This window comes from Vanacampus margaritifer, chromosome 1 (genome assembly GCF_051991255.1).
Source record: "Vanacampus margaritifer isolate UIUO_Vmar chromosome 1, RoL_Vmar_1.0, whole genome shotgun sequence".
NCBI lineage: Eukaryota > Metazoa > Chordata > Actinopteri > Syngnathiformes > Syngnathidae > Vanacampus > Vanacampus margaritifer.
Window position 1 is genome coordinate 51,748,880 of NC_135432.1, and position 17,672 is coordinate 51,766,551.

Below are 17,672 nucleotides of genomic sequence, written 5' to 3' on the forward strand. Positions count from 1 at the left end.
ATATAAAACATTAGCAAAAACATAATCACACCAAACCAACAAATCTTATTTACCCCCTCCATATCCTACATACTTTGTTGTTTGGAGTGGTTATAGATGAGCAAAAACATAATCACAACAAACCAACAAATGTTTTCTTTTTTTTCTCCATCCCTTCTTACGATACACTTTGTTGTTGTTTTGGAGCGGTTATAGATGAATGAAGAGAGCTTTAGTCTCCTTGCGACAGTGGATCAGAGATCTCATGGATCACTAGGCCTAAGCCAATATACTGTATTTCAATTATTATTATTATTATTATCATTATTATTATTAATTTATTTATTTATTTAAATAACTGGAGGCATGTCCTGGTTACATTTGCATGGCATTAAATATTTTTCATTCTAAGATTTGTACAATTTCCATCCCAATTCACAATTACAGATAAAAGCCAGTAGTCACATATGCAAATTATTCTGATTGTTAGTACAACCAAGAACAAGACAACAAGTTCACAAGATGCATTGCCATTTTTAAATGCTACGGCGGCTGATATAAAAATGCAACAAAAAACATTTAAATATAGCTATCGCTTCGGGAAACGAAAACCGCTAGTAGCAAATAACTCATAAGGTGCCCAAATTGTTTCTACATCGACCGTCTGTGGGGTGCATCGACCCCAAAACTTTGGTCCTAAATTACAGCGGACCAGATGTGGACTGTCTTCGTTTCATGACGGACACATTTGCCAAACGTACGTTTACTTCCTGTTTAAAACCGAGGCAACGTGGGTCCTGCTCACCCGTGTCTTGCGCGTAATGTTTATGTCTATCCGCAGATTTGTTCAAGTTAAAACATGCAGATATCAAGTGTGAATGATGTTAAGATTTACAATTTAAGTCATGGAAAGTCTCTTCCAGAGGTAAGAAGCGCACTTGGAGCTTAGTTTAAATGAAATTTCATTAACTAATTTATTGACTTTAGCTAGCCAAGCAGCTATCTACCCTTGTAAATGTTTTGAAAATGTGTTAAGAGCTTTATTTTCTTACTTTTTGTATACATTTTTTTCTTACGTTGCCAACTTATGAGTCAAACCACTTTCATTTAAAGAAATGAAACGAGCACCGCTACTGTGTATTTACCACATTTGTTTTTGAACATCCAGTGGCTGTCAGACCGTAAGAAGAGGCAACTGCAAAAGAAAGATGTTGGTAAGTTGCAATCATGTTTTAAGAAGGTAGGTACGTGGCGAAAAAAAAATAGTAGGGGGAGGGGAAATATTGTTTAAATTTTGTCAATATGTTAAGGTTTTAGGAAGTTATGGCATTTTAAATATTGCAGAAAGCATGCAAAACGACTACTGTACTCAACACTAAACAGTGACAAGACGACCATAAGTAACAAAGTTGCAGTTTTAGCAGTAAGTGTGTAGTGCAAATAAGGCATAAGTAAGAATTAACATGGCAAGTACAATGTTCATGATTATAAATGAGTTTAAAACGGTCAAAATGTGTTACACCAAGCATTATTTTCTCATGTACAGTGACTCTTACTCAATAACTAGCTTGAAGCTTACAACAAATGCTGACAACACCCGTGAAGCGGCACGAGGTCTCAAGTCTTAGTATGAAGTAATGATACCTTGAACGAACCAGCGATGTAATCTGCACAATAAAGGTCTCATTGTCATTCGTCATGTGATTTTCATGGAAATGACACCTGCTCCAAATTGGGGCTTTATTTGGCACGCACATTCTTGCTAGAGACGCTCTCCAAAACCTCAGCACATTGCATAACATCACGAGCAGAACCCTATTGTTAACCACACAAAGCTCAAACAAATATGTGATCGCACACAAATGAAAAAGGGGTCACGACATGAGTAATAGTGAAACTGAGTCCATTGTCCAACACCTAATGTACTGTAAGTATATATTTTGCATATCCTAATAAAATGTTGGTATGTAACAATTTATTTTTCTTTTCTTTTTTTTCTAGACATCCAGCGCAGGATCGAGCTCATCCAGGACTTTGAGATGCCCACAGTGTGCACATCCATAAAGGTATCCAGAGATGGGCAGTACATCCTGGCAGCAGGTAATGGTTAATAGTACGCAGTGTGACGAAAAACATTCTGAATTGGAATATCAGTTTTGATTTAACCAATCTGAACAAGTCATTATATTTATATTGCACCGCATTGTATCAAGATTTGGTTTGATGGTATTGATGTTTCTTTGAATTGAATTAACTTGGAATAATTTGGACTATGGAGAGTTTTAACATGTTGTTATATATTAATAAACATGATGAAAGCTGCAGCTGTACCATATTGAATAAGAATCGTTCCACAAATGTATTGTTCGTAATCGTATTGTACCAATGAATTCAAGATACATATTAAATTGTCTTTTATTAGAGAGATGCACACTCCAAGTCAATAGTAGTTATTTTTGAGTGTGTATAAAGAAAAAAGCTATTTATAGGATTTTTATAGTAATGGTAAAATAGTATGTGATTGATATTGAATTCATGATTATTGTTTTTATATCAAAATTGAGCTACTTTAAACGACCATCATTCTTGCCGCATTCTTGGTACTTGTCACAACGTAGGAACTCAAACACACACAACGCGGTTTGGTGCATTAATTGTTTTTCTTTGATTTTGTTTGTATGATTGTGTGAATCCAAATAAAAATGACAATTATGTTTTACTTCTCTAATCTACATCATCTTTGTAGGGACGTACAAGCCAAGGATTCGATGTTATGACACCTACCAGCTTTCGTTGAAGTTTGAACGCTGCTTGGATTCTGATGGTAATTACAAACAGATCTTCATCTTGTTAACGCCGTAACATTATCAGCTATGTTTTAATTTGTTTTTCTTTCTCTTCCTTAAAGTTGTGGCCTTTGAGATACTGTCTGATGACTACTCAAAGGTAATTTGTAACATTTCATTTGACATTTTTAGTATAATATTTATTTATACATTTACCAAAGGGCGGCACGTGGTTGACTGGTTAGCACGTCCGCCTCCCAGTGCAGAGGACGTGAGATCGAGTTCGGTGTTCGGCCTTCCTGGTTGGAATTTGCATGTTCTCTCCGTGCTTGCGTGGGTTTTCTCCGGGTACTCCGGTTTCCTCCCACATTCCAAAGACATGCATGGCAGGTTAATTGAACACTCCAAATTGTCCATTGGTGTGATTGTGGATGGTTGTTCGTCTCTGTGTGCCCTGTGATTGGCTGGCCGTTGTGAGGACAAGCGGTTAAGAAAATGGATGGATGGACATTTACCAAACAAATTCAGCCATTTTATGTACTAAAATAAATAGTGATGCTTTGATCGATGAGCCACCAAACATTGTTGGCCGATGGAAAAGTACAGGAGCCGCTTATGTCAACTTATGTCAATCAATGCCTTTTATTGCCAATCACACAAAAAAAGATCACTTGCAGCTTGTACTTTTCAGCCTGCAGCCACTACTGTATCTATTCCAGTCAGTTTTCAATATAGGAAGATCCTTTGTTGACATTTTTTAGCGCATGCGCGGGTGGCTGTGTGGCAGAAAACATGCCGGGCTGTATAGAAACACCATACACAAAAAAGTTAGCAGGCGAAATCGGCACTAGTTAAGCACTTTTAACGGGTGAAGAAGGTTTAAGGAGAAGCTTAAAGTATGAATTGGCGACAAAACTGAAACTATTGTAGGCCAATATGAGACGTGGGACGATGACAAAATTTGGTCTGTTTCCTGGCTACAAATCTGCTTTGGGGACATTTACTCTTATTTAATACAATGTCCTATGCAAAGCTGGGTAATTATTCTTAATTGAAGTGCTCTTTGTGATGCCAAAGGGAAGGAGGGTTTATCGCATTACAGTTAAGTTTGTGGAAGTACGTCACTCCAAAACCATCGCCTCAACACACTCAACAATCATTAGTTCCATGGGGGATTTATGTCAATAAGCACCACACCTTATTCTTTATTTATTTTTGGAAGTGCAGTGATTTTAGTACAGTGACACTTGTCTTATGATGTGAGAATTTCAATGGCATCTGGTCTCTCGTTAACAACTAAATACCACAGCTTACACAATTCTTCTTTTCAAATCCGGTCTTGGACAAACATGCAGTCATGTTACGTAGCATTAGCATACTAGCATTGTAGCACCTTTAATGCAGCTGTCAGGATAGGACTTAACAACTATAGCTACTGCGTACAAAAGTGAGGTCGGCAGGTATCAAAACACAGATGCTGAATGCAATATTTTTTCGGATAAGATAAACAATATGTGGACACTCAAGTGAAAAACTAGGCACAAAAATATATTTTGTCTCATGTTTAGGAATCCATAACACAATTCTGATACTCGTTGCCTTTTGGTCCTCTGTTCGTAACGCTGGACGGCTTTTTCTTTAGCTTTCTCATTTACCGATCCAGGATAGCATGGATTTCAATGCTTAGTGAAGAGAATTAGTTTTTGTCAATTGCTTTCAAACTAGTTTCAGAACCTTGATGTGATTTTTTTTTTTTTGGGGGGGGGACTGATATTCTGCTTTTTTCCTCAGATTGTGTTTCTGCACACTGACCGTTATGTGGAGTTTCATTCCCAGCACGGTCACTACTACAAAACACGAATTCCAAAGTTTGGTCGGGATTTTTCGTACCATTACCCTTCGTGTGACCTTTACTTTGTGGGACCTAGGTGAGAAAATATTTGATATTTGTCAGAATTTGAGACACTAGACAAATTTCAATGCATCTTTTCCATTTGTTTTATCTAGTTCCGACATCTATAGACTGAATCTTGAACAAGGCCGCTTCCTCAACTCACTTCAGACAGACGCTGTGTGAGTGTAACTTAACATTTTCTAGTAAAACTCCTACATTAAATCTTTTCATTAAGCGACTCTGATTTTTCTTTCTGTTTTTGCCTAATTTCTCCTACTCTGCCAGGGAGCACAACGTATGTGACATCAACCCTGTCCATCATTTGTTTGCCAGTGGGACATCTGAGGTATGTGCCATGATCTGCTGCATCTATAAGTGTATCTTAGTAAATTACAATATCATATAAAAGTTATTTTTTTCAGTTCAATAAAAAAAAGAAACAGCTGCAGATTAATTTAAGAAGATGATTTTCAGAAGGCAAATTCCTATCCACTTTGTTGATCAAAAATCATTGTAATTATTTCTTATGCCATATTCAAATTTCTTGAACTGGTAAATTTTGGCTTTTCAATCCAACCAACAATATCCCCACATTCCACTGACCTGTATCCCTGGTTTGGTTGTTAGGGAAAGGTGGAGTGCTGGGACCCTCGTGTCCGGAAACGAGTGGGCCTTCTGGACTGTGCGCTGAGCAGCCTCACAGAAGGAATGGAGTACGTAGCCATCTGTTGCTCAGAAATAACAGTTTGTACATTACTCATAGTGACTGTCTTATTTTGTCATTCAACTAATTAGATGTTACCATTCTGCTACTGTCATATTTCCATTGTGTTGTTTGCAGAGTTAACAGTTTGCCGTCAGTAAGTGCACTGAAGTTTAACGGTTCGCTCGTCATGGCAGTAGGCACCAGCACTGGACAGGTACGTGAGAACATCCCTCAATGGCTGATGTTAAAGGCACAGGAGAGACCTAACAATAAAATACATTGAAAGAAGGAGATTGTTTTTTAAACAACTGCATCCCTCTTGCACCCACCACACGCACTCTATTAGTGTTTAGATGGAGTTGAAAATTGTATTATAATAATTCTCTCCTTCTTACTGAAGGTGCTGCTCTATGACCTGCGCTCCAGCCAGCCCCTGCTGGTGAAAGACCACTTCTACAACCTGCCCATCAAGTCTCTCAATTTTCATGATCACATGGACCTGGTTGTGTCATCTGACCCTAAAATAATAAAAATGTGGAACAAAGACAGTGTAAGACTAACAGACATGAGTAGAATTTACAGTTAATGTTCATATTAGGTCAGTTGGATTGCTACTAGTACTTTAGGAATGATCCTGCAAGTTTGTATAATGTCATCTTCAAATTCATCTCACTCAATGTTTTTCCTCTGCTCATCACAGGGCAAAGTGTTCTCCTCCATCCAAACCGAGAGCAACATTAATGATGTTTGCATGTACCCCCACTCAGGTGAGAGTAGTCCTCCAAAATAATATATAATTGATGACTACATGGAAATGCAATTGTCACAGAACCAAAAACAGAGGTACGCTCAGTAAAAAAAAATAAAAAAGATTTGTGTATACTATCAACATAAAGCCGCCAAATTTTAGTTGTTGATTGGTTTAGGAGATCCAATTTTCAGCAGACACATCACCAAACACAAATAATCCAGGCATCTAACCAGATGCCCAAGCTCTTGCTTGTCCCTGGACCTGTTTGCTCTGGGTGACTACCAGTGGTATAAAGCACATGACAGTTGAGCTCCTAGGGCCATTGGTACAGCCTCAAGAAGTAGCAACATTTGTACTAGTAAATTAAAACTTAACAAATTCGTATCAACAACTGAGAAATAAATAATACAAAATAAAACGTATCCTATCCAATTGCGTTTTCACCTGAATGCAGCTTGTATAGTAATATAAACTTATGAAAACACTAGCATTTTATAATGTCGCTGTTGTGCTCTTCCACCACTAGATGGTGCCATCTACTCTTCAACTTGCATTCCAATAATTTGAATCAAACATTTTGTTAGGGGAAAACCACATTCATTATCATTACACTTTTTAAAAGAGTGTCTGTCCTCTTTTATGATCATCAAAAACATTTCCCGTTTTCACAGTCCTCTTTCAGAAAATGTGCAGCTTCATACCTTCTCAACATTAACGGCAACTGCATACGCACAAGCTTTGCTGCTTCTGTACTCATGCCGCTATCATGTGTGTGTTTTATAGGTATGTTGTTTACTGCCAACGAGGATCCGAAGATGAACACATTCTACATCCCAGTGAGTCATTTCAGGATTTTTTTTCTTCCAACGCCTCACTGGCAGCAATCTTAAACTAACACATTTACTACGACATCACATAACTCATAACTTAACTGAATGAATAAATTCACATGTATTGCCGCAATAAAGGATGTTATCTGACTTGCTTACTGGCGCGCACAAACTTGCTCAAAAACTATGACTCAAGTACAGGGATGTGATTTTTCCGCTAATTCGCGGAATTCCGCTTTTTTTTTTTATCTCTCCCCCCAAAAAAAATCGATTTTTTTTTTAATTTTTTTTTTTAGTAGTAGTAGTTCATTGTGTATGCACATGACTCCGACAGACCTAGCTGGGTGCCAGTGGCCCCCAGACCCCCGGCTAAATTTTCAGATAATTTCACTTTGGTCAAATCACATCCCTGCAAGTAACTGTAGCGTGAGGCTCACGAGAGAACAAGCTAAAAAATGAGTGGGAGATTGAAAGGGTTAGGTTTTTGTGGACTTTGTGTGATTGAACTTTGTGTCCCAGGATTGTATGACACATCATCCGTTCATCCCAACTCAGTGAAATGTCATGATTCGTCACACTTTTTTTTGTAGCCAAATATTGAGCATGGGAATATTGAGCTTTTTTTTTTTAAGTTGAAGCAATCAAAAAAGTGTTGGGTTACAGAACAAGAACACGATGACTTTGATAACATTTGATCTTGCCAATGCTAATTTTTGATGGAAATGTATTGTATGTCATTATTTATTTATTTAGTGAGATCAGTCACCAATTTGACCTGAGATGAGTGTTTGTATGAGTTCAGGCTTTGGGCCCAGCACCTCGTTGGTGCTCCTTCCTTGACAACCTGACAGAAGAGCTGGAGGAGAGCCCAGAGAGCACAGTGTATGACGACTACAAGTTTGTCACCCGCAAGGACCTGGACAATTTGGGTGAGGGCATTCATTTCTTATCATTATCCTGGGGGGAAATATGCAATAAGCAAATGTGTTTATCATTCCTTGAAGAGTTCCCAGGTGTCTCAGTAAAAGGTCTCTGACATCAAAATAGACAAAGGATAAAGAATTACAGTACAGTAATACACGTAACATGAACTTGCCACATTTTGCCTCAAATCACTCAGTTGTGTGGGGTGATTTTGTTTAATGAGAGGTTACCGGTTTTGGTTATGACGACCTTTGACAGAGGTAGGGCTTGCCACTTTTCTGACCCCTCTGCAACAAATATTTTTTTAAAACAGCGAGCACCAAATTTAAACATCTTTTTGTAGTATTATAGGAGCCTTTTAGACTCCCTCGACAGCAGGAGATGTTCACCCATCTTCCTTCTGAATGCAAATAAATGGCACTTGAGAAAAGCCACAATTGATTAATTTAACTATGTAGTTTTCACCCTAATAAAGCAAGCATCCATAAAGATTCATCAATTTCATTTTTACCCCCTAAACACAAGTACAGTACTGTACTGTATCCCCAAACCCACATCAACAGCTTAGCTGATCATTTGCAGTGCTGGATATCAGAAGCTAATGCTAGTAACGCTGCTAGGTAACACCAATCAATGCTAACACTTGAAATAATAGTACTTCTGCAAAGTCCAGCAACTGGACTCCAGCCGACAAATATCAATGGGCAAGGCCACTCATTCTCAAAGTTTGGTACAAGTGGTACCGTGGCATGTGAAAGAATCAATACCCACATACAGTTCAGTTGTACTGTATTTAACTTTTTAGTACAATACATTTATATTCATTCAGGTTTTTTTTTTCTCATATATTAATACGCCTGCAATTGGCTGGCGACCAGTTCAAGGGTGTACCCCGCCTCCCGCCCATTGACAGCTGGGATAGGCTCCCATCTATTTCTGTTCAAGAATTTAAAAAGTACATTTTCTACAGTTCTATGTCTCCTTTGTAACGTATGGCTGTTTTTGTTAGACTCTTACTGAAAAAGTGTTCATGTTTCTAATGCTTGTGGGACAGGGGAGAACTTCCCTATTTAACCTCAGCCTAACTAAGGATGGATCACAGGTGGCTGAGCAGAGCTTATGAGGCCTTCTGTCCAAGAAGTCCAGTGTGTGGGGGAGGGAGTCCGTAGTTCTGGGGGTTGTACCCCTGTGGAAGGGCTGAATGAACATTGGAATGCAGGCTCAGCAGTAAAGAGATCAAATGACAAGAAGCAAAGAAGTGGTTGGCTGCTGTCGAATAACGGCGGGCAGCAGTGGTGTTGACTTACAGAAGCTGTGAAACGTGGCCTGTTACATAACCTTGAGTAAAGAACGTTTACATACTCTGACGCAACTAATGAATACTTTCTGTAAGATTGAGTGGGAAGACTCTTTCACTCAATGGGTTGGAAAGTGCTAAAGAACTGCACAATGTGTGTGTAGTTAGCTGCATGTGAGTGGCTGGGAGGGGCTGACTCAGCACAATAACTCACGACAGTATTCATTTCAAAGTGCCTCTAGTAAATTTGAAGATACATGCTTTCGTCACTGCTCAGCCACAATATTACTGATTCAATTTTGTTATCCATGCAAGATTTAAAAAAAAAAATATTACAGTGAGGCAAAGGCTATTTGCTCAAGGACTGGCATCTTCCCTGTAACTCTTTTCCAACACTTCTGTATTTCAGTGCCTCATCTGTTTAGAATTGAAAGAAACAGACATTCACTTTATGAATTTAGCTTCATGTGCAGTACTTGATCAAATCCTTGACCTATAATTCCATATATAATTCTTTCACAAATAGCTTTCAAACTGTATTAAAGCTTGCTTTTGTCAATTTTTCTTGTTGTGTAGGTTTGTCTCATCTGGTGGGGTCTTCCCTTCTGAGGGCGTACATGCATGGCTATTTCATGGACATCAGGCTGTATCATAAGGTATGTTGTTGTACTACGGATTTCATTAAAATGTTTTGCTCATAAATGATTAGGGCTAAATGGTTTTGAAAAATCATCTAGTTAAGGTCCTCTTCCCATGTAACAAACTTAACCAATAAATTAATCAGCATTACAATATCAGATTAACTATACATATATGTTTTGGTTTTATAAATTGGGCTTTCTAAAATTGCTAAAATTACGGGAAGTAAATCATGGATTAATACTGTATGAAAGACAGTTTAATCTACTTCAGTTAGAGTTGTTGACTTGCAGTCTCTTAAGTGTTCCCTATAACAATTTCTCAAAATTCTACGAAGTTGGTAAACCAGACATCAGATTACAACAATAATGCAAACAAACATGTGGCTGCATCGCGTCAACTTTTCATGTTTCATGAAACTGTATGTAATATGTGGACTGCACAGATAATTTGCAAATAAATAAAATATACATAATTCAGTATATATATATATATATATATTAAAAAAAAAGCCTAACGACTTTAAGCGGAGGTTTTTTGTTTTTCTTTTGCCCAAATTGTAGGCTCTGCGATTTGAAAATTGCATTCTACGACACTGCGATGTTGATTTGAATTTAATTAATTGTTCGACCATGATCATTTTGATAATGAGCATGATTTCAGTTCAAAATGTTTTGCATACAAATGTGGATGTTTTTTTTTTTTTGGTTTTCAGGTCAAAAGCATGGCAAATCCTTTTGCTTATGAGGAGTATCGCAAGGATAAGATTCGACAGAAGATTGAGGAGACAAGGACCCAGAGAGTGCAGGTTAAGGTGAGAAATTCCGACACCATTACAAGATTCTTCCAGTTGGTGTTTATAGCTGCACAACATTGTTGAGCAGAGGGTGCCAAATTTCTGTCTGAAGAAATAAACTTTCGCATCTTAAAAAATTATGAAACAGAAATACTTCTTTACATCTCACAGTTCACATGGGATGGTTGTTTCATTGCCAAGCTTTAAAACTGCTGATTAGGAAATTGAGTCTTAACTTGATTGGTTTAGGAAGTTGATATTTACCTGTAATAAAATTTATTGGGGGGGAAAATATGTGGCTTTCATAAAAGAGTGTGCAATAATAACTGAAGAGAAATTTTAATGTTCGACAAAGACTAAACAACTGTATGCCCTCAAGCACCAATAACTGTGTAGTTAGCGCAAACTGTCAGCACCCGCATGACTCTGCAATGACAAGTATTTTCGACATAACAAACAATGTACTGTCAAAGTAATTGGCTGATTTTGTGGTGTTGCTCTTTGTCTATGTAAAATGTTGTACCTGAGTCAGACATTGCCCAAAGTCAACAAGGAGCTGGCTCTCAAGCTGATTGAGGAGGGTGACGATGAAGTGGAGCTGACATCCAGGAAAAAGAAGGGCAAGGTAGGCAGAATTTGATCACAGCATTTGTCAGTGTCAATGAATTTGTCATTCTTATTTTGCTGTTGAAATTGCAGGCCCTACCCACCATATTAGGCGATGACCGTTTCAAGGTGATGTTTGAAAACACAGACTATCAAGTGGACGAGCAGAGCGAGGAGTTCCGGCTGCTCAACCCAATTGTCTCCAAAGTCAGCCAGAAGAGGAAGAAGAAGCTGCGGCTACTTGCTCAAAATGCAGCTTCTCAGGTAATGCTGCAGTGTGCTAAATTTTTCAGAAAGCATGAGTACCACAGTTTGAAGTGCAATTAACCTTCTCGTTCAAGAATATTGCATCAGTGATTCTGCCACCTTTTCACAGGAGGCCCAGGAAGAAGAAGAGGAGGATGAGGAGGAGGGTCAAGCCAGCTCCGAGGAGGAAAGCTCAGATGATGACAAAAGTTGGGTGGAAGAGGTGAGGGAGCAGCGGAGATTGCTCAAGGAGGAGAAACGAGACCGCCAACGTCAGCAGAGGAAAGACGCCGACCGCAACACGGTCCTGCTGGAGAGAAAAAGCGGCGAAGGGCAGAAAAACTCCATCACGGCTGAGAACAAGACGACGAGCCAGCCTCAGTTCTACCAGCTTAAAAGCGGGGAGGAGTTCCGTGGTTTTAATGACGTCTCCCGCAAGCAGAAACTTCAGAAGTATGTTCTATCCTCAAAAGAATTACCTACTTTCTCAGAGTCATACAGCTTCTCAACACAAAATACTTTCAGACGAGCATTTACTTTTTTAGCACTGTGCTCAATCAACATGTTGTTTGCTCATGTGTGTGCTTCAGGGCATCCCTGGAGGAACGACTGAAGTTAGAGGAGCACTCTGGAACCAGCAACATGGCTGACAACACAGTGGGCAGCAAGCAGCTTACTTTCACACTCAGAAAGGTAGAGCGTTCATGTTCTTTGACTTGAAGTATAGTATAGTGTATGTGGTCACGCATTAAAAGAGACCCCACTCCAATTCTATAAATCACTTTGCAATGACATGCCATAACGGTGTTAAATGAATTCAAATCTTTTCAAGGAGTGATATTATTAGACTGGTAATATGTAGCTAAGAAAAGGTCAAACAGCCAGACCCAGAAAACTATCTGGCTCAAACGCTAAACCAGTCTTTGCCTACCTCTGCCAAGCACTTAGATTTCAAAAACAAACAAATAAATAAGCATGCAACAGAGAGAGAATAACAACTTCCTCTGGTGCATGTTGCAGTCTGAGCAGCAACGGAAGCAGCAGCAGGCGGAACGGGACCACCACGAGGAGAGGAAGAAGCTGAGGCGCTCGGCCGGACACCTGAGCAGCGCCCGTGGGAGAGGCTGGGCTGGAGACAGAGGCAGAGGAAGAGGAAGAGGAAGAGGACAGCAGTGAGGAGGGAAGGCCCATCTGCAGCTGCCTCAAGTCAAAGTTACACCAATTAGGCAGATGTCCTAAATAGATAAAAGATTGTTGTTTTTAAAAGCCGTTGTCAAGTGGCCAAGGCCAAAACTGCGAACAGATGGGTAACCTGCAACCACCCTCACCATTGTAATTATTATTTTTTATTTATTTATATTTCTTGGGTAACACTTTATGGCGGACTATGCACATTTGCTCAAGATTTTTTTTCCAATACAATTATAATGGGCATAAATTATACATCAATCATTTTACAGTATAAACTAACCTGTTACTCATGTAAATGGTTCCTTTAGAGATTTTTAAAGACGAGAGAAGCGTATTTTTAGCTATAATGTTTAACATGTAAAAGCTCTCCAAACACCAAACTATTCAAGTTAATTAAAATTAAAGAAACAAATAATCCGAAACATAAAACACCTTAACACCAATTCATATGTTTTTGATCTCTTTTTTTTTTTCTTCTTCTTTTACGGATCAAGCTATATTGAGACAATTTTTTTTAGTTTGTGTATGATGCACATCTAACATCTTACATTGTCCCACCCAAAAAAATGAGAGAGGTCTGTAATTTACATTACAAGTACAGTACACTTAAACTGTGAGAGACAGAATTTCAAAAGAAAATCCAGGAAATCTGTATGAAAATATTTGAAAATAAATATTTTGACACCTACCAGAAATGTTGCATCTTCTTTAATAAGGTATTCTATCCTCCACTCATTACTTGCATTAATGGCACCCATTTATAGTTATCTGTAAAAGACTGTTCACACATACAACCCATCAGAATCAATTTCTTCATCATTGGCAAACCAAAGAGCTGTCTAAAGTCACCAGGGACAAAATTGTACACCTGGACAAGGCTGGGATGAGCTACTCTACAATAGACAAGTAGTTTGGTGAGATCAGCTGATGGCACAATTATTATTACATGGTAGAAATACAAGCTTACTGACAATCTATGACGTGAGGTTTTACTGTTCTTGAGAGTAGTGGGGGATCGGTGATCTGGATGATCCACAGGAGGAATGGGAAAATACCATGTGGTCAGATGAGACCAATGAAGAACTTTTTAGTGTAAACTACACTCGCCGGCCGTGTTTGCAGGGAGAGGACTGATGAGTGGCTTTCCAAGAACATCATAGCCACTGTGATGCATGGTGGTGGAAACATGCTTTGGGCAGCTTTTCTGCTAAGGGGACAGACGACTGATGTCTGAGAATGACAATGAACACAAATACACAGCCAGGCAACCAACAAGCAACTCTTAAGAAGCATGCAAAATGTGCTCTATAAGTGAAAGAAGTGGACTGCAGGCTGGCCATTTCAATACCCGGATCCTTTTCCTACGCAGCCATGATGTTGTAATTGGTGCTGCATGTGGTCTGGCATTATCGCGTTGAGAAATGCAAGATCTTCTCTGAAAGTGATGATGCCTGGATGGGAGCATATGTTGTTCTCCAATCTGAACATACCTTTCTGCATTGATGATGCCTTTCCAGATGTGTAAGCTGCCCATGCCACACAAACTCATGCAACCCTATACCATCACAGATGCAGACTTATAAACTGAGTGCTGATAACAACTTGGGTTGCCCTTGTCCTTTTTAGTCAGTATGATATAACCCCCCAGTTTTCCACAAAGAACTTTGAATCGTGAGGTTTCCACTTTGGTACACTCCATTTTAAATAACCCCTGGCCCAGAGAAACGCCTGCACTACTTGGTCTGCTTTAGAAATGGCTTCTTCTTTGTACTGTCGAGTTTCATCTGGCAACGGCAGCTGGCACGGTGGATTGTGTTCACCCACAATGTTTTCTGGAAGTATTGCTGAGCCGTTTCTGTGATTTCCCTTACAGTAATCATTCCTGTTTGCGGTGCAGTGCCGTTTAAGGGCCCGAAGATCATGGGCATCCAGTATGATTTTTTGGCCTTGACCCTTACACACGGAGATTGTTCCAGATTCTCTGAATCTTTGGATGATGTTATGCACTGTAGATGATGATGATTACTTCAACCTTTTTGCAATTTTTCGCTGGTTAACACCTTTCTGATATTTCTCCACTATCTTTCTGCGCAATATTGGAGGAATTGGTGATTCTCTCCCCATCTTCGCTTCTGAGAGACACTGCCACTGCGAGAAGCTCTTTTTATACTCCAATCAAGTTGCCAATGGACCTCATTAGTGGTAACTGGTCTTCCAGCTGTTTTTTTTGTGTAATTGTGTAAGTGCAATTGACTTTCCCAGCCTCTTATTGCTACCTGTCCCAACTTTTTTGAGATTTGTTGGCATCATGAAATTTCAATAGCAACATATTTTCCCCTTAAAATTATACATTTTCTCAGTTTAAACTTTTGACCTGTCATCTATGTTCTATTCTGAACAAAATATTGAAATTTGGCACTTCCACATAATTGCATTCAGTTTTTATTCACAATTTGTATAGTGTCCCAACTTTTTGGGAATTGGATTTAAATAAATATATATATATATATATATATATATATATATAGATAGAGATCCACCCACACATACTGTATACAGTATAGATACACTAAATAGATACATACATACAAAAAAATAGACATTTGCCTGTTTGAAAACACACATGTAATGTAACCATTGTTCTTTGCTAGATTATACATTACAACAATTCCTACTGAATGTTTGATAAAACCTTCTGTATTCTTTTTGCAGCCAAAACTAATTCCAGGCTACTAAAACAACTAAAACGGTGAAAATATTCTTGCCTATTCTCTTTGCCAACTAGAGCCAGTATTCTTTGAAGCAGTTAAGTACCTACTTGCGTCAGCAGTGAAAGAATGGGAGGAGAGAAATGTGAGTGTACCCCCACCCCACCCCACCCCCCGCTTTTCCCCGCCAACAACTGCAGTTCTTGGAAATGGGACTGCATGTTTCCTCCCTCCTTCCTGTCTCCAATGGGATGGATGGCGTGAACCCCCTTCTTGACCACCATTGACCTATTTCAAATGTGGGAAGGTTTTTTTTTTTGCTTTAGAGCCACCGTGAAGCTCTGCCAGAGTCATGTCATCTTACCATCATGCTTTAAGCACTATGACTAACATATTAATGACGAATTTACTAGAGCACCATGTTATGTATTAATACAATATTATGTACATTTGTTGGAAAAGCCCCAATTTATATTTCATTGAAGGGATGCAATATTTAACTTACAAGAAGTGAAAGTCACCATTTGTCCCACTTAAGAATGAATCAACATAAAGAAAAATATTGGGAAATGTGGCTCGCTTTCCGTACACAATGTTTTGCCATGACAACAGACTGTCTGCAAGAAGTAGGTCAAGCAACACTGATACAAAGAATATGGGAATAGACGAGGTTTCCACCAGAATTTGGAAGTGCAGTGTGATACATTTAACCACATGACCTAATCAGCTATGTGGAAACACTAACAACAATGTTTTGTGACCTGACACTGTTGTCTAATTTAGTGTTGCCCTAACTAAACTGAGCTGAGGCACCTATTTTACATAAGAAAAATCTCAAGGTACATATATATAAATATGACGTAATGATGATGTCGTCTAAATTTACTGAAATAATCTTAGTGTGAAATTTTGGCCTGGAAGCCTAAGGGTGGCCGCTGGCATAGATAAATGAACCAGTATATTTGTTGTTAATAAATATTTTTAGGACATATTCGTGGAATTGGATAATTTCACGGCACCCCTGATGATCACTCAAGATACACTAGGGTGTCATGACACTCTAATTGGGAATCACTGATCAAGCTGAATGTGTCATGTGACACTGCCAAACTAACTCATCATCTATCTAATGATCTAAAGGTCACTTAAACCGCCATTAGGGTAACTGAGGACAACGAGCCAGTCAAATTCTTGTGCAGGTTATCTTCATAATCATCTGCATCAATCATGGTGCAAATTTTTTTTGTGTCCTTTTTTTCAGCCCCTACAGTTCAGAGGGAAGCAGCAAGTCTGTGCGTCAATCTGTGTGTTCTTTCTCCAAAAGGATCAAAGGAGTAAAATGTGCTGATGTCGACAGTTCACCGATCTTTCAGACCATGACCCAGAAAGGCGCAAAAATGTCTCTGTGAAAAAGTGATCACCTTTTTCTTTGTCACCAAGCAAAATTAAAGGGAAGTCAACCCTGAAATTTACTTTACAGTACAATGCTCTATGCAAGTTTACACATATTGTGTCCAAGAAACACCCGTTTTTATCCATCTCAGGAGCGACCATTTTGTCTCTAGTTGATGATTGAAAAATAACATCACAGCTGCTCAGGGCTCAGGTAATGACCAATCACGGCTTAGCTTCAGAAAACAGGCGGGCCGTGATTGGTCATTATCAAATTCATCAGTAAAAAAACAAATACAGCTTTAGCATTGTTTTTTATTTTGTTTTTTTAAATGTTGAGTGATAGGGAAATTGTTGATTTAAAATATATATATATATATATATATATATATATATATATATATATATATATATATGTGGCTGTCTGGGTGAAGTCTGCTGTATCCAGATAATTTTAATTTGATTAAGTTATTAGTGTGTCAAGTTTCTGCTTAAGGCTATGCATGCATGTTAACCATTTAATTCAACAGGATAAATGGATCACGTTTCAAAGCAGTGAATAAATAACACAAATGGAATCTGTTACTTTGTTTCCAACACCAGACAGACAAGAGCTCAGTAGTGCAGTCTTCTAAGTCAGAGTCTGGGCCAATCAAACGCTTAAGTACTTCGAGGTCAAGACTTCCCAGGTTATACCTGCAAAACACCTGCGACTTTTAACCTCTGACCGATTTAACAGGCTAAATGAACAACTAACTACTGGCAGCAGCTCTATAGAATGTAACACAGAAACAAAAAAAGGCCACATAGATTGTAGGCCACACAGAAAGCAAGTGCCTCAGTGTTTATTATTTTTGGTGATGCTTTTCTAAATTATCTTTTGAGTCAAAGAATTGATATGTCAAACATATGTAAATCTGTTGACCA

The 17,672-nt window shown here is 38.7% G+C and overlaps 1 protein-coding gene across 2 annotated transcripts; it reads left to right on the plus strand.

The window, feature by feature from the left end:
- Positions 1-699: 699 nt before the first annotated feature.
- Positions 700-13,340, plus strand: nol10 (nucleolar protein 10). Of its 2 annotated transcripts, XM_077581757.1 has the most exons (22): positions 700-736; positions 821-904; positions 1,148-1,193; positions 1,981-2,079; positions 2,726-2,803; positions 2,888-2,925; positions 4,557-4,693; positions 4,773-4,838; positions 4,945-5,005; positions 5,287-5,372; positions 5,501-5,579; positions 5,766-5,915; positions 6,066-6,132; positions 6,900-6,952; positions 7,749-7,875; positions 9,744-9,823; positions 10,522-10,620; positions 11,135-11,227; positions 11,302-11,472; positions 11,585-11,907; positions 12,045-12,147; positions 12,475-13,340. In XM_077581757.1, exons 2-22 carry the CDS (start codon positions 839-841, stop codon positions 12,628-12,630), a joined length of 2,178 nt encoding a protein of 725 aa, XP_077437883.1. In that variant the 5' UTR covers positions 700-736; positions 821-838; the 3' UTR covers positions 12,631-13,340. The 2 variants fall into 2 exon arrangements, with proteins under 2 accessions (XP_077437883.1, XP_077437799.1); XM_077581673.1 differs by lacking the exon at positions 700-736 and having other exon boundaries at positions 743-904.
- Positions 13,341-17,672: the final 4,332 nt, after the last annotated feature.

What these genes read in the sequence shown, in the direction of transcription:
- nol10 (XM_077581757.1), top strand. Translation starts at nt 839, where the DNA reads ATGCAGATATCAAGTGTGAATGATGTTAAGATTTACAATTTAAGTCAT. An exon ending in TAGGCACCAGCACTGGACAG is followed by an intron (nt 5,580 to 5,765) that starts GTACGTGAGAAC and finishes TTCTTACTGAAG; the next exon opens with GTGCTGCTCTATGACCTGCG. An exon ending in ACATCAGGCTGTATCATAAG is followed by an intron (nt 9,824 to 10,521) that starts GTATGTTGTTGT and finishes TTTGGTTTTCAG; the next exon opens with GTCAAAAGCATGGCAAATCC.